The following is a 22,018-nucleotide window of genomic DNA, read 5'->3' as shown; positions in this document are numbered from 1 at the left end:
GTTGTACTAATGAGTTTTTTAAGTTATTCTTTTGGTCTTAAATAAGTATTGGAATACTTACAAATTAGTACAAATTAATACAAATATATAAGCCATTATATAGCTGATCTTGTGTCCAAGATAGATCATGTTGTTTGTTGACGCTCCGCACACACCAATTCCGTCTGCCCAATGAAAGCATGACACGTGGACCTCGCACACCACATTGTAAAACGACCAAATCGCCCTCTGTCTCGACCTCGGAGTTATCTTGGGGAAACTCGAAAGGATACGAATTAGCCACGTCGATGACATGACCTCCTCTGACCACAAGTTCGCCACGCCTCATAAAGTGTGCCCATGTCCTCTCAAAAGCCACGTGTAAACCGCCTAACGCACCACCTGACCAGATGAGACTACTGTCGCGCGTGGCGGGCTACTATGCCCACACCTGCCCCCTAGTAAAAACATTAAGTCGTCATGAGAAGAGGACATGGGTGAACTCCGACCATCTGTCACCTAACGGACTTGATGTGACATGGATGGCTGGCCTCCTAGCCGAGGTGACCGGCTCGTAAATTATCTTGTTTAATCTTCCCATAACTAGAGCATGTGATGTTTGTACAACTCGGATCGATCTTCTCTCTTCTAGGGAATCTTGAAAGAAGAACAATATACAAGGAATACACAAAGAAAACCTTGTCCCTTATCCTTGTTCTTATTCCGACTCTCTTGAAACTTCTCACCTCTAAAAAATTGTGTTAAATACTTGTATTGTCATACGTTAAGCCATAGGAATATTTGTGGGTTAAACATTGTTATTCAAGAGTTCATAGTGGGAACAATCGTTGTTCAATTGATGAATGCAATCGATTAGAAACTTGTTTAAAATTTACAATAGAAACATACATATCTCGTGTTGTGGGGTAAAGAGCCTCAAGGCTTCTTGGGTTTAAACAGGACACTACATAAAATTCGTTAACACTGTGTTTGGATGAGGTACTTAGAAATGGGATTTGGGGTATGTGGAAGTTCCGTATGGTCAAACTAACCTGTTTCACAAATGTTTTCTTGTTTTAGCAGTGATTCACATACGTTGACAGCAAAAGAAACCACAATATAAGATTTATATCAAAGTTCATATATTAACTTTGATCTCAGACCCAAGTAGCTCATCTTCATATTTGAGTCCAAGAATCGAACATGTGATTAGCCCCAAAAAAAATTGAACAGAATATCTCCAAAGAAAAAAAAGAGACAGAAACAGATGAAAAACGGGAGAGAGAAATTATAAACTGAACAACAACAAAAAAAACTAATTTCATATTTATAAAAAATTACCCAATCAAATTCCATCAACAAAATAATTAGCCAAACAAGTGACTTTACTAATCCCATCACTTTGGAGTCTCCTCACTTCAAAATCCTATTCAATTAGAATTTCAGAGAATTTTGCTAGACTTCAATTAAGTGATAGATTTTATAGATTTCTATATACTCATGTACATTCCACATGGACTTTGGGAGAATCCTATAGACTTCTACTACATTCTTTCATGGATTTGTATAGACTTTTAATTACAGACTTCGGTGATTTTTTTCGACGTATAGGATGTGATGATTGTGGTGGTGATAGTGGTGGTGGTGGTGGGGAGGAGGAGGTGGTGGTGTTGGTTGTGGAGGTGGTAATTGGGAGGAGTGGTGGTGGTTGCCGTTGTGGTTGTGATGGCGGTGGTTGTGGTTGTGGTGGTGGGGAGTGGTGGTGGTTGTACTCATGTACAAGTCCAAACAGAATTCCTACTTTACCCTAACTAAGTTCACCCCCAAAAACTACAAATCTCCACCACAAAAAATCTCAAATCTTTCGAACTACGTTCAATTTGATCCCGCCAAGGGTACATAGGCAATTTAGATACTCAATCTAGATGCAACCGCAAAAGCACAAAAACAAATTGAATCCTTGGTCCAACCACATGTGTCCAAATTCCACAAATATTTCCCACACCACAAATTCTTTCAAGTGGTCATTCACTCCTTGAAAGTCCAATAAAATTCTCCAAAGAATTACGAGTGGCTTGGTATCCCTCGAAAGGGATACATAGGCAACCTAGGGTCCAACCTAGGTGCAGCCATAAACTCAAACACAGTTCGCACGGGATAATCATATGATAATCATAAGAAAACACACTGAATAAGCACCAAAGGCGGCCAAAACCTTAATTGACATTTAATTGGTTAACAGAATTTACAGACAGAAACATATTTTACGCTGTTTATAGGTCATGGAGGGGAGCAAACGAGTACAACACTACGCACAACACCTAATCGGTAGATTTTTACATTGGGCAGATTTTAGGATTCTTCATCAATATAAATTTCCGAATCCCGAAACTTCCCAAGATAAGCTTTGTGACAGCAAATAACATTAAACAGCCACCATATTTTCACCGCGGGTACATGTGCGAAAGACAGGGTTGAGAGAGGGAGGGAGAAGAAAAGTTCTCTATTCAGCTTGCTTGCTGCGGATTTCTGCAATGTTAACTAAGACATCTATCTGGCTTGGCTCTCGCAATCTTCTTCTGAAATGTTGAACAAGACTTTCGGAAGTGAGGGAAGTGAGGCAATGCGAGGCAGATGAAACAGCAGTTCCCCAAAGGAGTCTTTCCTTGACATGCCTGTTGCCTTCTTCCCACCAGAAGCATCCTTCGTATCATCTTCAGGATCCTTTGTATTGGCTCCAGATTTATTATCAGGAGTATGATTAAGCTGAGCATCACTTCCACCATCTTGTCCTTCACCACTACTTTCACCATCAACCATATTCTGAACTGAACCAGGGTCCTTCTGCAGAAGGCAACAAAGAGAATTGACCCTTGACATGAGGGATTTCTCATCCGAGGCTGCTGTAAATTGATTGTCGCTGAGCAAGTATTGGGCAATGTCCTCGAGCATGTCCTGGTATTCTGACTGTTGGTCAGCAGAAGACGGATTTCCAGAAGTCATTTGTTCTGAAATACAGTTCCCAATGTGACTCATAAGATCACTCATCGACATTGATGGATGAAGCCCAGGCACTTTCATTTGTACACGATTTTTGGGCCCCCTGGAATCAACAGCTTCAGAACTTCCATTTCCTTCAATTGCACGAGCATCCATAACTAATATGAGAAAGTCAATCAGTGATCCAGTGATCAATGGGCAACAGTAAGTGCCACATCTAGTCATACTTAAAATCTGAAAAGAAAACTAATACCCCTCAAAGTACAAACATATTATAAAACAAAACTCGATGAACATAACATAATGATCCTTGAATTAGGGTTTACAAACCAAATCAGTTTGTAACCAAATTTCAAAGCAATGTTCGAATGAAAAACAACTTCACAACTCGAAAGGAAAAACTTTTTCCAAGTCTTGGTATTTCAAATATAGATATCAAACTAAGTTTTAGTTGGTTATTGTCCTTTTATACACATCATACTGATTCTATTAACCTTCACACAATGTCCACAGGAATTACAGGCAAGACAGATAATATACAAAGTGTGGAGTTGTACAAGCTTAAGAATTTCACAATATAAACAACAAAGTAAGATACATTAAAATATTAAGCTGCATTCAACAAAAAGCAGGTCCTCAACAAACAAGTTTTCCGAACACCTCTTTAAATTTGGCAATAAAATTAACTGGTGTCAGTAATCATTTGGCCACGCAGCTAATTGTAGCACTCATAGCCATGCAATGGATCTACTATGCAAATTACTTTGACTGCTGATGCCTCTAATGGCATACGCTAGACATAAAAAATTAATATATGGACAATCATTTGAACGATACATCTAACAAATCAAATAACCAGACTTTCATGAAAAACTATAGCCTGTAAATAGATGAGAAAGTGAGCACGAAAAGAGTTGCTCCCTGCCTTATTACTCATGAGTTTCCGTTCTTCAAACAAGTTCCTTTGAGATTTAAGGGGTAATCTGGAAATCTAATACTTATGAATCCTACAATTTGTGAATTAAAAGTGTCAATTAAGAAAGGACGATGTGTATACTATTTAAGACATCCAATAAGCCCGCCCATTGTACCACTTAAGTCTAGATTTCCATCTCCGAGTGTCAAAAATAAAAAATAAAAACTCAGGTGCTGTTTAACATCATGGTACAAGAGGTGCAGAACAATTAAATTGAGAAGCAAATAAAACGAAGGGTGATCCTTATCAATATTTTGCTAGAAATTAATGCCAAGTTCATTCATCATACCTGAGCTGGGGGAAGGCGCTTCTCTGGACTGATGTTCCAATGCCATAGAAGCTGTATCCTGCTGATCGATCTTCAAAGACGATGATTGACTGGCAGATGGTGATGCTACATCTTGGAACCCAGAGACGGAGGAACCATTACCATTTCCCAGTGGATCAAAACCATGGTCTTTGGATTCTGGATCTTCGAAAGCAGAAGACCGTGGTTCAAAACATGGTGATTCCAAAACAATTTCTGACTGTCGGCTTAAGAAACAAAGCCGCGTGTCGCACTGGATAAGCTTTTCAAAGTGTTTGTTTAACAGTCCTTGTGGACATTGCAGAAAATGTTGCCTATAAAACCACAATGCCAAAGTTTTTGCATAAATCTCACAGCATCAACTGAACATGCGGCTGATGCAGCTTCAAACAGATTGAAAACAAATGTCTCTTCACAACATGTCTCAAACTTGCAATTTAATTATTTAAAAATCCATGTCAAGATAGAGTATTTTCAGTTACAACATCTCCCAGCTTAACAATTTAACAAGTATATGGGAAAACATAGTTTCTTTGTCAATAATTGGTGGAAAACCTGAGACATGAATGAAAACGGGGTAAAAAGAAACACAAAAAGCCAACGAATGCCAATGGCACTCAACAATTAGACACTAAAGAATATCACCAAGAAACCATTTCCTTTGTCTTCCCTAATTACTCCAAAAATGAGATAACCAACATCGCTGAGACCACTGACGGAAAAAAGAACATATCTGAGACCCAAAAAAAATACATTTTTTAAAAAAGTTTTAGAAGCAGGGGAGAAACAAAGTACGATTGTAAATGCATGACAAGAGAAAAGAAAAAAGGGTACTAAACTTTTAGCTTAACAATAAAATCAGTCAAACTAATATTCAGGCTTTCTTTCTAAAAGGAAATGTTAGAGTAAGGATGGCAATCACCAATCGGATTTTACCTATGAATGCTCGCTTGTCCATCAGTAAAATCTGCTGTTGCCTGCCATAAGGTATGCTTTCTAGGCTGAGGGTTAGTCTCCCTGAAGAAAAGAGGTTGTCTAGCCAGCTGCAACACAGAAGGGGTCACCAGGTTGAAAACGTAGACACAACATAATCTTGTTGAGAAACATACATACAAACATAAAAAAGACAAAATAGGAAAGCAAAGACATAGACATTACCACAACAGTCAAAGTACCAGGTCCATCATCCGGACAATTTGCTTTGAGAGCCATAATATCTGACCACTGGATTTCTATTTTACTCTTGAGACCACCTTCGAGAACTTCCCAAACAAGCTTATGCTTAGCAAAGTAACACTTCGCCACTAAATCTCCCTCATATCTTGATTTATACTGCCACCAAGTAAAGTAGTTTTAGAAACTTTTGGCCCAAACATATTCACTCACAATATCAAAATATAAATAACTTAAAAACTAGTGAAGATACCTCCCAACCCCCAATCCTTAAAAGTGAAGCTGGAAAATTTGAAGCCTTGAGCTTATCCGTAGTACCCACTGCAGCAGTTGCTTTACTTTCTTTTTTAACTGCAGAGCTGGCATTTTCACTTTGTACAGCTCCAGTTGTAGAAGCACCCCCCTGAGCGAGCTTCATTTGAATTAACTCCAATAGAGATGGGCTCTTTCTTAGCCTCAAACCCAAAGGGCTAGGCTCATCGAGTGGATTGTATTGTGAAGGTGGGACAGCAAATGCATTATCCCCAACACTCCTCTGCAGCTCAATCAACAAAACAAAGTAAGAGAACATTTCAAAAAATAATCAAATTCAAAGTTATGCCCAAGTAAAACAATCCAACATTTCAACAAATGAAATTCCAAAATAATTGTAGTTCAAAACAAGCCGAATTCCTAATTATTCCAACCCAGTGCCAGAACAGGCAACACCAAAAGTTAAGAGAACACACCTAATCTAAGGGAGCTCAAATTTGTATGTTAATAATATCCCATGTGATGGAAGCGAGATCTTAATTAACTTAATAAATAAGTACATACAAGATCACAAATTTATACCCCTCCTCAAACCAAACAAACCAAAAATTTGTATGTCTTCAGAAACATTTTCAATCTTGAGTTAGGACACAAAATCCAAAGATCTACTAAGCTATTGACAATCACATGAAAAAACAAAAAGATTAAATCTTCATTTCTCCGAACCGCAATTTCTCATCGAATAAATACATGCAAAATCAAAAAACAGAAAAAATTTCAAGCTGGTCCAGATTCCATAAGGAAATGACAAAAGCAAGAAAGATTTAATACGGAAATAAGCTGTATCCAATTAAGTATTAGGTAATTTTTCTTTCCTAACTATTTTCTCAGCAACCAAACGAAACAGAAAGAAAAGGACCGCAAACCGAACCTCTTGAAAAGCAGGGGAGGGTTTGGGACGCTTGTTGAGCGGGCCATGCTCGTCCTCCAAAGCGTCCTCCATCTCCAACTTCACCGGCACCTTTTCCGTACACGGCGTCGTTTGGAGATCTCCAGATTTCATCATATGCACCATCAATTCTTCCCCAAAACCGAAAAAAAATAAATTCAGCGGAGGAATTCAAATTCCCAAAAGAAAATAAGGGGAATGGAATAAAATAAATAAACTCCCTAGAAAATTAAGCGGTCTTTGATCTGAAGAAATCGGAAGATTGATTTCTGAAAACCCTAAGTAAGAAATCAGAATTTTGGAAAGTCTCAAGCTCTTAACGCTGTGAGGGACGAGAGGAGGAGGCAGGTCTTCGACGGCGATTCCCACGTGGTGTAACTAGGCTCGGCGCTATGTAGTTACTGAATTACCCTCGAAACATTTGCATATCTGGGTCTAGGAGTGTGGGTATCTTTGTAATTTGGGTTGATGTTGTGCATGCGTGCGCTGGCAGACACGTATGAAATTAATGGATATAGTGCGGGGCCCACTCAACTTTAAATGACGGCGTTGGTTGTCTGTGTCCAAACGTGGCGGCAGATCCCGCTCTAGCTTGTCACACGCATGTTTCTTGTAGCCGACACGTAGACTGTTGTGATGGATTACGAATATGAAATAGAACTTCATTTTTGCTCATTTACTCCTCATGGTGTAACATCACCACCTTCTCACAAGTTTGTCACGTGTCGATTAAAATAACAAATTGTTTTTTTTTTTTTCCAACAAATAACTAATTGTGAACAATTTATAAGCCATAGTTTAGAGGAGAACGGGAGGAGTTTCTCACGCAAACAATATTAATGTGTTGTAGAAGTTTGAATTTAAAATAGTTAGTTTATAAATTAATGTCTTTTTTTATGAGGTTAGACCTCCGTCTATAAATTAATGTCTTTTTTTATGAGGTTAGACCCCCATTAGCTAAATCTTTCACTTGATATCTTTGAAAAGTTTGATTTCTTAACCAGTTACGTTACTCATTATTGCCGTTTACAATTTTCTTCTTTCGTCACTCAATTCAATTTCAATAATTGAATTGCCCAATTCTATGAACACTGAAGAAAAACCTGTATGAAATGAAATACAAATGTACAACGTCTCTTGTCTCATGGAAAATTCTTTCCTTGCACTGCTAAAGATTATGCCGCCGAATAGGACCCAACAAGCCTATGGCCCAATTGACTTCCCAATTCAATGTAATTAGACAAACAAGTGGGTAAAGTTGTTTTATAATCATTTCATACGGATAGCCCAATGATTAAAGATATATGTATATATTTTTTTTTACAAGCGATTGGAGAACGAGATTTACACAAATACAAGACAGAAAGTTTCTCCGTCAATTGGAATTTAGGTATTGCTTTTATAAACCATTTTCACTAAAAATTGTAATCAAGGACTTCTTCGGACAAAACATCTTGTCTTTATTATCACAAATCAAAGACATCTTCTCCGTCCTTTCGACATTATTAGTATGTTTTGTTGAGGACAATGATATCAAGACATTATGGAATGCATATCCTCCTTATCTTGCTGCAATTTGCTACTCTCAATATTGATTAGACTGACATATCAACTTACCTATTGACTAATCGACCTAATTTCGATATGGGGTAATATTTCACATCAACCCTCGAGAAAACAATAGGGCTTTTCAAAAGTAAGTTCATTCTAACATGACATATTATAAAAAAAGTATACATATATATAAACCCTTATAGGGCCTCTTTAGAGAAAAGAAAAACTCAAAATTAGCCACTTGTTATTTTCTAATTGGTTCTTTAAATTTTTAACATACTAAGAACCTATTAGACAATAATAAGTGATTAGTTTTAGAATTTTCTCTCTAAATAGGCTCTATGTGAGTTTTTGTATAATATATTATGCTAAGCAAACTCAAGGTCATACCTGGCAATCAGTTTCAATACCATTCTATTAGCAACTGGCAAGTATATATCAAGTAGTTGAAATTTGACAGGGCAGCTCTTGTGCAATAGCCTGCTCCAAATTGAAGTAAATAAAATGAAGGGCTAACGACAAAACACCCTTTTGATGTTTGGGGTTATTTTTAATACGGGCTCTTGATTTTTAATTTCATTAATTTACACCTCATAATTTTTACATATGACCAATTTAAGTATTATTTACTGTTTGGTCAGACGTTAACTACTGACATGTCAATTGCTGGACTCACCTATTAATTAATCTCCAATTTTTTTAAATAAAATAATAAAATAACATAAAATTAAAAAAATATAACTTTTAAAAAAACTCTACCTAGACGCACAGCCTTCCCCACCCCCTATCGCCGACGCACCACTGCACCCACCCCAGCCCCTCCCTCTCTTCATCATCATCCCTCTCTCTCTCTCTCTCTCTCTCTCTCTCTCTCTGTGCAGCATAGAACTCAAAGAGGAACTTTGAAATACACGACTCAAACAACAATTCCCCTTTCCCTTTTTTTTCTCTGTCTTTCTTTCATCCAATTGTGGACGGGGATGGTATGGACTAAATTGTTGTGAATTTATGATCCATACCCCAAAACCCATCAACCCATATGCCCAAAACCAGGAACTAGTCCTTCCTTCCTTGTGCCCTGTGATTGATTTGGTTCACATTGAAGAAGGTTGAAGAAGAAGAATTTGAAGAAAAGGAGAATTGGGTTTTTATGTCACGCGGGCAATGTCGGCCGCTGAGCATGTCGGCTTCCTCAACAGGGATGCGAACAAGCCCATTGACGACGGCTATTGCAACCCAATGAAGAAAAGCGGACCCATTTCTATGGATCACGTTCTTATGGCCTTGCGCGAGACTGAGGAGAGAGTGACTAGAATTCGAAGCCTTTTCAATTTCTTCGACGCTGCGAATCTTGGTACTTGGACAATCCCGCGATCGAGGCCAGGTTATCGGCGCTTCAGATTCCGCCATAGTACAAGTATGCCAAGGATCTTATGAAGTTTCGATTATCTCAAGTTTTGAAGGTACATGGATGACAAGGAACTCGAGATGTATCGGATTTTTCAGGCCATTGATGGTCCAGCTGTGCGTCGGCGAGAGGGGGTGGGGAAGATCGGGCAGGCGCGGGGTTGTTGGGATCTAGGTAGATTTTTATTTTATTTTATTTTATGTGATTTTTTCATTTTATATAATTAATTTAGTTTTTTTTTTTAAATTGATGAGTCCCGCAATGTACACATCAGCAGTTCACATCTGAATAAATAGTTTAATTCGGAAGGCTTAAATTGATCATATGTGAAAAGAATATAAATTAATGAAATTGAAAGCCAAGGCCCATACTGAAAACGACCCTAAACATCAAGTATGTGTTTTGTAGTTTGCCTTAAAATAAAATACATCTTAAAATGTTACCATTATTGCCTGCAGTTTCTAGCATACTCAAGTTCAAGCATCTTCTGAAAGAGGAAACTGATGGACAATAGGTGCCGACATTATATATATCCGTACATTAGAAATTCCAGTGTAGGTAAATGTAATACCAACCACCCTCAATTGAGTAGGAAACCAAAACAAAAAAAACAAAAAATCATTGACATTAATTAAGCACTTTCTTTCACAAAGATGTGAGAAATACAGGTGTGCATGTCAGAAACGCCTTCTGCTTTCACGTTTAAAGATCACCTCTACTCAGCCTTTCTATTTACTTTCAGATATGGCAAGGCTCCAATCACATTGTTATAGTCACTTCGACTCACCGCATGCTGCACATAACAAAAGCCCAAAGTAACATAAGAAACCAAGGAGTAATACTAAATCTGAGAGATAAATAATACTATGCATAAAGTAACAGGGGACGTCTTGGCTTGAGATGTGAGCTGAGAGCTGGGTAACAGATGTGCTGTATGGGTTCTTCTTCACAGATTTTAAACAGTTCCCTCTTTCCAAATAGTAAACTTATTGACAAAAAGGGTAATTTATTGCCTTCTGGGATTGAGAATTATAACAGGCCAAATAAAAAACAAAGCACAATGAATAATGATAATCGCTATGTGTAGCTGAAGCAAACGACAAACGAGATTGCAAACTCAAATGGACGGTGGATGACGACGCAATCAATTGTTTCTCTAGATCCACCACTTTTTACAAGCTATATTTGAGGAATTTATCTAGTTTATAGTGTCCAAGCAAAATGATATATTTGAGAAAAAAGACATAGCACAAATTCAATTAATCTATACTGTATCAAGAGACTACAGACACAACTTCAAGAACAAGGTGCTGAGAAGTGAGAAGAAGCCAATTTTTGCTCAAGTTTCACTTGAAGCTCAGGTTTTAAAAGTAAGAAGCAAGTGTTTGGGCTCAGTATGAGCCCTTAAAAGCCTTCTTATTATTCAAAACAGCACGTAAAGAAGGACAAATATTCTTCACAATGCACTCATGGCAATATCAATATCATTAGATTCCAACCTCTTCCCATTATAAAATCCAACTTAAAAAACAAGTGCATCCAACCTGCTTGTAGATCTGCCCCTAAAACAATTGTATCCAACCATACATTCCTAAACAGTAACTCGAAGTCTGCATGTTTTAAACAGAATCATCCTATAACTTAACTATAGTAGATTGAAAACAGAAGGAAATACTGAATGGACATCTTTGATTCTCTAATATTGCTTCCAAGTCTATAATTAGAATGCCTTTTTTGGGCAGGAAAAGTTCATAGTTACTACAACTTGTAGATAAGGTTTAGAAACACACCATTTTGGATAGTCGAGTTCTCCTCTTGGCATTCTTCTTTACAAGTAAATGTTGCTTTCCAGCTCTCCTCCGAACTATTTTCCCTCTACCTGTCACCCTGAACCGCTTCGCCGAAGCCTATCACCAGTTATTCAGCATATAGTTAGATGATAAAACCAATAGGAGCTCATTCGAAGGCTAAAAATTAAAGAACAGTAAATAAATGAAAAAGATTAAAACTGTCAAGTGTGTTCAATGGTCTATAATTGGATTTGATTGGGAATTCAAACTTCAAGCTTGTTTTTTTTTTTTCACAAAGTTCAAGCTTTCAATTAGGATTTTATTTTGTCAACTTAAAGTACATGATGTTAATTGCCATCACTCCATCATCTTGGTCAACTCCATCAAGCCTTAATCAACTCTACCAACCTTCATCAGTCTCCATTGCACTCTAATTTTGTTACTTGATTATGATTTATATTTGTCTTTCCTAAGTGCAAATATGTCTGTCCAACTCAATGAAAATATCAAACTATCATATTTCAATTACATCTCAAACAAATTAAAATTCAAAACTATTCCTTGTATGACCAATTTGGAACATTACCACATACTCTTTCCCATTCTTTCTTTTCCAAAATTTTCTCAATAACCAAAACCCATGACGAAATACCTTGTGGGTCTTCATTTTGTAGCCTTTAGCAGAGACGATGGTGAGAGAGCGAGGCCTAAGAGGGCTTGAAGCAATAGTGCAGAGCCTGTGAGGAAGAAGCGAGGCCAACCCAGAAATGCTATGCGAGGAACTGAGTCCCAACGAGTTGGGCCTATTGAATTGAGCGAGTTGAACTGAGCCGCGAGAGAGCTGAGCCATGAAAGAGCATGATGGGGAATATCTCAGACCAAACGGAACCGCCATGGCCATGGCTGCACAGGCCATTGTTAGTTTTTCTTCTTCCGCTGAAAACTCACTCACTCAGAACAAGTTGTGGATAAAGTTTGAGCGCTTAATTGGAGTCCTCATATCCTTTTGCGATGTTTACAATTACAGGCAACGAAGGCGTGTGTTCATAGAGGGTGATGTGAACACAGCACATTTAATTGTTCGGCCCAGAAACAGTTAGGAGCCCAAGCCCAATTTGTGTTCTTGCTCCAGTACCAAAACTCAAGCCCATTGATGTAGAAAAGTTTGGAATTATTGTATGGTATTAGAATATGGATGAAAAGAAAGGTTGAAAAACTCAATGGTCGTCAAGACAGAGAATGAAGTCTTAACAACATATTCAAAGAACAGCAAGTTTAATTTTATTTTTTTTTCTTTTCATCATTCGCTAGGAAAGGGTAGAGGGAGGGAGAGGGAAAGTATTATATTGGGTTGTCTCAAGATAATCTCTTACGTGAATCAAATCTAGGTGCACTTGGGAATCCAAGATTCCAAATGTCATATGATTTTGAAAACAACTTACGAAAATAAATTACAAATCAAATACAAGGATTATCAACATGGTGTCCTAAATTTAATAAACCATCCGCAACCATTTGTTTGAAATGGTGAAATAATACCTTTTTTTTCTTGGTGAATGATAGAAAATACTTTAATCAATGTGAAAGGATGATTTAATTGTTGGCAGCCCCTCTTTTATCATTTGTGTATGCGGTTCAATGATCGATGTTTTACAACAGATGCTGCTTGGAATAATTTTGTAGCCCTTAGTCCTACAACCTGGTTCATGCATGTTAAAGCATCAAACCTTATCAGGAAATGGGTCCGTACATCATTTTCGGGCATGAATTACAACTTCAGCACCAAGTGGTTTGGCCCCGTTCTATTTCTCAATTAACAGCTTCAGGAAGTAGGTGAGTTTCGATTCGAAATTGAGCTCTGAACATGATGGCTATGAATTATCATGACCTTGTCAAGATGGCTATGGATTCCCACTCCAAACTACATATCACATCCTGTGCAACAAAATGTGGAACTTTTATAAGATTAAACACATTAAAAAGTCACAGAAATCAGAAACATTTCATTTTGACTTTCACAGAGCACAAACTACAAATTGGCAGAATTTCTACTTACAGAAGGATATTGCCGGTCTATGTCAAAGCTGTTGATTGCACAAGGTTCAGCTAAGAGCTCAACGGGTTCTTCACCTAAACAGATTTGGACAATTTGACATTCTTAATAAAGCATTCAAGTTTCAAGGATATTTTGTTTTACATATGCTCAGCCAATTACAAGCTACCAACCATGACAGTTGGCCATCGAAGAATTAGCAGAAAGGATCTTACCCTGTTCAACAACAGCAAGGATACCGTCTTCTGAACAGATCATAGTAGGTAAGATACGTGAAGAGACATTTCCCACATTTGAAGACTTTGCATAGTGGTCAAAGTGAACCTCCCAAACCTCACTTTCGCATGGTGAATGGGTTGTTTCACCTGCCCCAACACCAGAAAGAAGAATTGGTTGTTGTGGCCACCTAAGATCCCAGGCAAATACAGTACCTAAGGAACCTCCTGCCTATAAGTACCAGAAAATTGTAAGAAGAACATCATATTCTTCTTTTTGGGTCTGTGACAACATAAGATTCAAGAAAACTAAAATCTGATCAATCAAGTGAGAAATCTAACTCATATATGCTTAAAAGTCAAAGGGGGCAAATATTTTTTATTTTACTTCACATTAGCATTACTGCATCTCCCGCAGCTTACAACATGCATAATGGAATAATATGTCAATACAATACTTAAAAAGTTGAAACAGGCTACTTGGCAAGGACTTTTAAGATGGTGAGAAATGCATAAGAAACAAAACAAAACAAAACAAAAAAAGAAGACTGAGGAAGGGAGAGAGGACTAAGACGACAAGAAAAACCAAATTCATGATTCAAGGTAAAGCTAAATTCAAATATTTCACAAACTGAAAGAAAAGAAAAGAAAAAGGAACTTAACAATAAAACTGATGCTCTTATCTCTTTTATCAATTTCAAAACGACACACATAACAAAAATAGGTGAGTTGCAAAGATCACCAGTTAAATGCAAATCTAAGTATGGAATTTTTTACATATAAGCATTACCAGACAAGTGTGCTTTCGTGAAGGATGAATATCAATGGAATGTACGATCCCAGGAGTTGTTCTTTGAGACCTACAACATTTCCACCAAAAGCTCTGAAGATGAAATCACTAATATGCTGTGGAAATTTTTTTAAAGTTTAAGCAGTAATGAAAAAAAAAAGCAGACAAATGGAAAGAGACAAATGATAAGCACAAGGTCATTGAAAAGTTTCTGATTGTGCAATGCTTGCAAACGAAAAGCACGAATCAAACTCTAACACAAATGAAATATACATTAGACTTAAACTCAGGATACCCACATATCTCGGCAATTCATTGCTCGGATGTTATCGCCTCTGCCCCCACACGGGGCCTCACCCCTCCTGCCTTTGCTTAGAAGATCACTAACATCTCACGGATTAGACTCTAACCAATCAACTTTTTAGTAGATCATGAGTGGGTCTACTCGTCCTCCTAAAATCAATAGCATTTCGTTGGAATACATCCTGTCTCTACACCTTCCTAAAAGTAATATATTTCCTTATTGATGTATCGTGTCAATAGTTTGCAAATTTATTGCAGTTAATCCAAATTTATATATACCTAATATGAGCTAGGCATGTAATGCATTGAAGCACATATGTATCTAGTTATGTATCCAAATACAAATTCCAGCTTCACGAGAAGCGTGTTCATGCCCTAAGAAGGCACACTTCTTGAGCCTCTAACATCCTGCATTTCTAAGCTACCGAGTCTACATTTCTGGCATGTTAGCATCGTTTACATCTTTTATTAGTGTTTTATTAAATTGCATACAGTTCCAGCTCATAAATGAAAATGAATCATTCTGAAGAAGTCCATTAACTAATAAATTCAAAATCAAACTACATTACATCCACCAAAGAATTTCTCTGAGCTATTTACTGATTTCATTAAGCAACAGTAAATTCTTAAACAAGATGGAGATCAGTTAATAACTCAGTTTATAGCAAGGAAATTGCAATATAGCATAATCACTGTAGCAAATGAGACAAAGATCAATGAAAGTTCATCATAAATTGAAGAATAAATTCAAATTTGAAAAGCAAAACAAATTCATAAAAATGCTCACCAGCTACCCTTAAACTGAGACACCGCCGCACCAGGCTTTCTCTGATCCCACCACTGGAGACTAAATCCATATCCTCCAGTGGCAAACTCACTCGGGGAGGCCCATTTCGCCGTGGTAAACGAAACCAACCCGCTGCTATCGAAAATCCGTTGGTAGCTCAACTCCGACTCCCCAACAGAGACCAAATTCACCCTCCCATCTTCCCCTACACTCACACACTCCACCCCACCATCCATTATATCGACACAAGAAATGGGTCCCTCATGCAATGCCTTTTCGGGCATCAAAAGCTCCGATTCGAGAGATGCCGGGTCCATCGAATCCCCAAACAAGATGTGAATGGAGCCCGCCAATGTTGCAGCGGCCACAAAGGGTTTGTGGTGGGATTGAGAGGTTTTGAGGGAGGAAATTCGTGAGGGCGAGAACCATTGAGATTGTTGAGTTAGATTTTCTGGGTCTGGAGCAAAAGAGTGGGTTTCTATGGCGGCAGAGTCGGAATCTGAGTCGAAAACTGCGATGACGGCCAAGCGGTCTAACGCTGAGAGAGGAGGCAACCAGCGGACAGCGTCTATGTACTTGGATTGTCGGAGTCTGTGGATTTGGGGAGGCTCGGAGAGTGCCGTGATCGCCATTGTTAAGGGTTCAGGGTTTTACAGTGTTCTGCTCTCTCACTGGCTTGCTTTCTTTTGTTTCAATCAAAAAAGGTTTTGGGGAAGGTGGGGTTACGTTAGTGAAAAATGGGAATTTGCTCGGGTAAGGGTAGTAATAGTGTGCATTGACTAATTTGCCCTCGTGCCCTCAAAGGACATATGGAGAAGAAATGGAAGAGAAAGATGAGGGGAAAATGTTTGCCTCAGAAAAGACCCTTATCTTTAACAAGCTCTCCCCTTATCTGTTTGTGAAGAAAAATGGCAGAGAATTTGGAACAGCATCAGCTAAGAGGAGAGATTTGCCTGAAGACCCTTCAAGCCAGGAACAATTCATCTTCCCATTGCGGATCAAAATTTCAAACCCAATTGTTGCTAGGTCTGTGGTTGCAATGTTGGGATTAGGGTTCATTGATGCAGGGTAAGCTTTTTTTTTTTTTTTTTTTGGGGCTCACTTCTCTTTCTTTTTCCATTGATTTTGATCTGTTTAATGTGGAAAAATAATGAACTTTCAGGTACAGTGGAGACTGGTCAAGGATTGGAGTGATCTCAAAAGAGAGTGAGGACTTGCTAAAGGTTGCTGCCTTTGTCGTTGTTCCCTTGTGTGTTTTTCTCATAATTTCTTTTTTCAAAGAACAAGAAGATTGAATCTTGAGTTGGGCTATTTTATTGTATTTTGAATGTGATATGATGAAATGAGGTCTGAATTGCAAAGGATTTCATTCTTTAGTAATATTTTTGGGTGGAAAGAAGAAGGTGAAGTTGTTGGGAAATTTTGAGAACTAATTTTACCTAACTTTGGATGAGGAAATTTAAAAATAATAAGGTATTCCAAAATGATGAAATTCAATCTCCTACAATTTGTTAAGTGTTTTTTATTGGACAAATCTAAAAACATGATGGATTTAAACATACAGCTTAATATTTATTTCTTTAAGCATCAATCTATAAATGAGTAGTAGTTTCGGTAGATGTGTTAATGGTGGTGGTGGTGATAGTGGTGGCGGCAATGGGTGTGTTATCATGTGTGATCCTGTTGGTGGAGCTGCTAATAGTAAGGTGATGGCGGCGGGAACGACTTTGGTGATAGTCGTGGCAAGGTGAAGGTGGTTGTAGTAGAGTTGGTAGTCGTGATGTTCTTTTCATTCAAACTATCACTATCTTTTAATTTTTAAAGGGTTAAATACTTTTTTGGTCATTGGGTTTTCCATGAAATTTCAATTTGAAAAATTTAGCCAAATTGGTCATTGTATTAACCAAAGTTTACAATTTATAGACTTGCCATTACACAAAATTTCAATTTGATCACTGATAATTTTTGAGCTCAAATGCTATGCTCTAGCACACACTGCTCGTAAGCTAAAAATTTATGGTTCGTGTAGTATTAATTAAGGCTAAAAAAAGGAATCATATCATGACAAAAATATGTTCATATCTCAATAATAGTTTCACAAAAATGCAAATAGATCTTTTCAAAAAAGCTCATATCATAATCCCAAGCATTATCATATTCCAACATTCACAAAAATTCAAATCCATGATTATGTCAATACATAGATTTGACCAAAAAATAAAGTTTCGCATTTTCATGGTTTTTGGCTAATTTTTTTTAGTGATCAAATTGAATTTTCGTGCAAAATCCAGTGGAAAAAGGTATTTGGCCCAACAACTCAACGGAAACTAACTCCAAGTTTATAAATTGTAAACTTTTGATAATACAGTGACCAATTTGACAAAATTTGTTTCCCAATGACCAAATTGAAATTTCATGTAAAACCTAGTGACCAAAAAGGTATATAACCCATTTTTAAAATCACAACTACTTCGATAAAATTTAAAATTGGAATTTATAACTTCCAAATTATAAAGTTTTTTTCACGTAAAATTTCTAAGTATCTTTGTTTATGAATCTAAACAAGGGAATTGATGTATGTGAATTTATAAATTTTGACTTTCATTCAAATTTTGAAGCATAGTTCGTTAAAATCTTTTTCCATTACAACTTTTCTCTTTCATGAAAATTGATAGGCTGAGAGAGAGAGAGAGAGAGAGAGAGAGAGAGAGAGAGAGAGAGAGAGAGAGAGAGAGAGAGAGAGAGAGAGAGAGAGAGAGAGAGAGAGAGAGAGATCTATAGTTGGCAGACCATGGCTACCAACCTTCGAGGTGTGCCACACCTCGAAAATTTAGTAGTGTAGTGAAAAAAGACCTTGACTTGTAGACTAATAGTCTCAAGCTTAAACCTCCATGGCACCTTTGTAATGTGTGTGAGAAACCTCCCTCCTTTTGTAGTTTAAATTATCGCATGTATTCAAAAAATTAGTTGTTGGTTACTTTGAAAAAAATTATCATTGTTGTTAAAAAAAGAAAACGCAAAACATTTAAAACCAGTCGTTTGTTACCATTAGTATTAAACAAATAGTATTTAATGAGGTTCTAATGGCAACCGTTGGATCAACGATAATGTTAGCAATGGTTAGATGAGGCGATAAAGGATTGCAAAAAAACATGCGTGGGGCTTGCATAAGTTTCATAGGCTACAATTAGGGCTGGGTAATGCTTGGAACATGCTTTCAATCATATCCAAGTGTTCCACCAAGGTTTTTGAAGCTTGAATTGCTCTTAAAACCTCCACCTTGAATGGCTAAGTCACTAAAGAAAGTGACATTTAAGTCTCGTCACGAACAAGGTGTTCGGAAGAAGATAATGTGCCTTGGTGAGAATATGGTGCTAGCAATCTCTCACCAAATGGACTAGATTTTGCTAGGAAGGATGGGAGAGCAAAGAACAAAGCCTATACTCTCAATCTATCATCCAAATGCACACAAAAACCTAAAAAGGCATGAGCTTCTTTAAATATGAAACTCAAAAATAAGGGAGTGGGTGAGGCAACTCCTTCCCATGCCATCTACCCATGGTGGGCCTCTTGGGCCCAAGCCACTTTAAGTTGTCACACAACTTATGTAATGAGTCCAATGGGCCTAGAATTTAAAATTCAATTTTAAGGCCCATTGTGACATCTCTTGTTTGTTAAATTAATTCCTTAATTAATTTTGACTTAACTAATTAACTAAGTGCCCGTTTGGCATTGTTTATTTAGGGTGATAAATGATTTTAAAAAAAATTTGGGAAGCCCAGCCCGTTTGGTAAACTATGAAAAAAATCACTTATTATTAAAAATTGCTGTGAGAGAAAGCTATAAGGGAAAGCAGCTAATGAGGTGCTTTCATTTTTTGATTATGCGGGAATCAGTTTCGAAAAGACGCGAGGTTTAGGGATTATGCAAGAATTATTTTTTTGATTATACGGGAATTAGTACCAACAACACATTTAACAAAAAGTTTACCAAACGCCAAACAGCTTTCTCTCACAACTAATTTCTCTCACAGCAAATCTAACAACGATTATTTTCACAGCACAACAATGCCAAACTGGCCCTAAGCTTAATTAGTTTCCTTAATTTATCCTTATGTCTTTTCCAAAAATCAAGTTTAACGGTGTCCGATCCATTAGGTTATAATTTATCCTTAATAAAGATCATTATGATTGATCCTTAGGAATTCTACAAGCCTTGAGTGACACCTAGCAGTATAGGCTACCCAAGCTAAGTATAATAAGTAAAAAAACCTACTCAATTGAAATTACAATGTAATCCAGTCATTCTCTATTTTAATGCTCTTAATTTCATTATAAGAGCATGGATAATTCATGTAAAGCCACTAATGAGATTATCTCGTTTCCATACGAGATGTATTAGTATGACTACAACATATTTTCTAACTATTCTAATAAGAAATTTGTTTAATCATATCGTCCGAGCATTAAGAAGGGAAAACTTGGTCTAGGCAATTTCTAAAATCACATATAGGGTAACAAGTTACCTAGTATGCATTTCAACTAAATACATATAAAAAGAAATAAAATTTAAACTAGAAACTCATACAAATCTTATTGAACCCAAGCATCTTTCTAGGCTTATGAAATGTTACACCAAAGACTTTCTAAATCAATTATAAAGAGAGGAATTAGAGATGTAGTTACTCTTGGAGCAAATCTTAAACCCTAAGAAGGTGTTCATGTAGAGTGCTTCTCTTATTTCTTGTTCCTCTATTATGACTTTCCAATAGGTACAAAGGGATATACCTCACCAAAGCTCTTCACCAAGAAGGATTTAGATGAGAGAAAGGAAACTTGGGAGAGCACATGAGTGCTAGCCCTTGCTTTCCAAGTTGGCTAATGATGATTGAGATAGAGGAAACCCAATATGGGTCAACTTGGACCAGTGGTGTCATAACACAATTTCATTTTAGGGTTTCCTCTCTTCCAAATTTCCTACTTGAAAACTCTAAAATGAAATTGTGTTATGACATCATATATAGAGACCCATATTGTGACACATGTATAGCTAAATTCACATGTGTGCTGCACCCTCCCCTTAGTTGCCTAATTTTGGGCCTCTTGGGTCCAATACATTTGACCTTTAATGTGTCACACAAGTCTAAAATCCTATGGGTCTTTTCTTAATTCTTTAAGTCATGTGGGACCTAACTAAGTTCTATAACTTTAATTGTTTAATTAAACTATTCTAATTAGTTTAATGACCTAATTAATTAAGTCATTAATTTGTCTTACAAGTATTGATCCTGGTCAATCCTTGTTAACTATGTCAAGTGTCGGGTCAACAATTGACCTTTGACTTTGACTTTGACCAAGGTGTAAAATCTCTCCCTTTTATTTCTCAATCCATTCTTTTGTGGTGTGTGATCTTTTAGGTTCTAACTAGCGAGGTGGTGGGTAAGTCAGATTCCTCCTAAACCGAGCATGAATTGAATCTCACCATTCAAATTTCCCTATTAAATAATAAATTAATTGTAATTAACCTTACAGGGCTTCCCTACCCAATCTAAATACAATTCATTGGAAAACCTATTCAGTTGTAATTGCAATGCAATCATGTCTTTCTCTAAGACAATACTGTATGTCACATTATTAGGATATGGTTAACTTGTTTCAAATCCCTAATGTGACATTACTAGGTAATATGATTCATATGGATGAGTTTGCAAACTTACTTTCACAAATCTATCCGTTACTTTGGTCAACACAAATCATATCTTTAAAGTATTCTATCTCTTTACTAAGAGTACAGATTCTTTGTTCTACATTCACGTGCCTCTGTGAGCTTATCGAATATTCCAATGATTGCCTTGAAGCCATATCTTTCAATACAATTATATAGTGTTCTCAAAGATAAATGATTTGTCCACAAGATAACTGTGATATCTCAAGTCTGAGAACTAATTTGCATTATCGCAACTTAGAATTAGTTGTTTGACACTTGTAACTAAAACTACCATACAAGAATTCTTAGTCGAGCGTGTTCAGTGAACTCTATTTCCATTGAGCACCTACACACTTGTCTCACTGTCTCTACATGAATGACTTGAGAATCCCCTTAATTGAGCACACATAGTGTGTATTAGTCTTTGTGGATCACCATTGTCAAATTGGTGATCCTATGACTAGGAACATTTTAGGATGAGATACATCATAATGGAAAGGTCTCGTGAATCTAACATCTTTAGATAGAATTTGGAGGTCATAAATTAAAGCTTTAAATTCTATCTAAATAGTTGTAATTTTTACAATCCCAAAAGAGAGAATTTTAAAAAAGAAAAACAACCATGTATGATGTCACCACCACCACTTCTACTACCACCACACTGCCCTAGAAATGACACTACCATCATCCCCGCTATTGCCACCATCTCCACCACCACCATCACCACCACCTTACCATGGTCATCTCCCCCAACCCACCATCACCGCCACCGCCAC

General features: G+C 37.1%; 4 protein-coding genes across 5 annotated transcripts; 1 reads left to right on the top strand and 3 right to left on the bottom strand.

The window, feature by feature from the left end:
- On the bottom strand, nucleotides 2,172-7,031 carry LOC18790091. 2 transcript variants are annotated; one of them, XM_007223171.2, is made up of 6 exons: nucleotides 6,619-7,031; nucleotides 5,689-5,970; nucleotides 5,421-5,594; nucleotides 5,199-5,305; nucleotides 4,245-4,576; nucleotides 2,172-3,137 (listed from the first exon to the last, which is right to left on the bottom strand). In XM_007223171.2, the coding sequence occupies exons 1-6, from the start codon at nucleotides 6,760-6,762 to the stop codon at nucleotides 2,530-2,532; spliced, it is 1,647 nt and encodes a 548-aa protein (XP_007223233.1). In that variant the 5' UTR covers nucleotides 6,763-7,031; the 3' UTR covers nucleotides 2,172-2,529. The 2 variants fall into 2 exon arrangements, with proteins under 2 accessions (XP_007223233.1, XP_020409819.1); XM_020554230.1 differs by having other exon boundaries at nucleotides 2,172-3,113; nucleotides 6,619-6,988.
- Nucleotides 10,024-12,414, bottom strand: LOC18788736 (50S ribosomal protein L35, chloroplastic). The gene is made up of 3 exons (XM_007223605.2): nucleotides 12,041-12,414; nucleotides 11,389-11,505; nucleotides 10,024-10,391 (listed from the first exon to the last, which is right to left on the bottom strand). Exons 1-3 carry the CDS (start codon nucleotides 12,302-12,304, stop codon nucleotides 10,314-10,316), a joined length of 459 nt encoding a protein of 152 aa, XP_007223667.1. The 5' UTR covers nucleotides 12,305-12,414; the 3' UTR covers nucleotides 10,024-10,313.
- Nucleotides 12,827-16,253, bottom strand: LOC18793385 (nuclear pore complex protein NUP43). Its single transcript, XM_007222165.2, has 5 exons — nucleotides 15,537-16,253; nucleotides 14,447-14,516; nucleotides 13,657-13,888; nucleotides 13,445-13,518; nucleotides 12,827-13,323 (listed from the first exon to the last, which is right to left on the bottom strand). The coding sequence occupies exons 1-5, from the start codon at nucleotides 16,166-16,168 to the stop codon at nucleotides 13,270-13,272; spliced, it is 1,062 nt and encodes a 353-aa protein (XP_007222227.1). The 5' UTR covers nucleotides 16,169-16,253; the 3' UTR covers nucleotides 12,827-13,269.
- On the top strand, nucleotides 16,342-16,953 carry LOC109950448. The gene is made up of 2 exons (XM_020569152.1): nucleotides 16,342-16,604; nucleotides 16,699-16,953. Exons 1-2 carry the CDS (start codon nucleotides 16,357-16,359, stop codon nucleotides 16,829-16,831), a joined length of 381 nt encoding a protein of 126 aa, XP_020424741.1. The 5' UTR covers nucleotides 16,342-16,356; the 3' UTR covers nucleotides 16,832-16,953.

This window comes from Prunus persica, chromosome G1 (assembly GCF_000346465.2).
Source record: "Prunus persica cultivar Lovell chromosome G1, Prunus_persica_NCBIv2, whole genome shotgun sequence".
Lineage (NCBI taxonomy): Eukaryota > Viridiplantae > Streptophyta > Magnoliopsida > Rosales > Rosaceae > Prunus > Prunus persica.
This window is presented reverse-complemented; position numbering and strand designations above follow the sequence as displayed.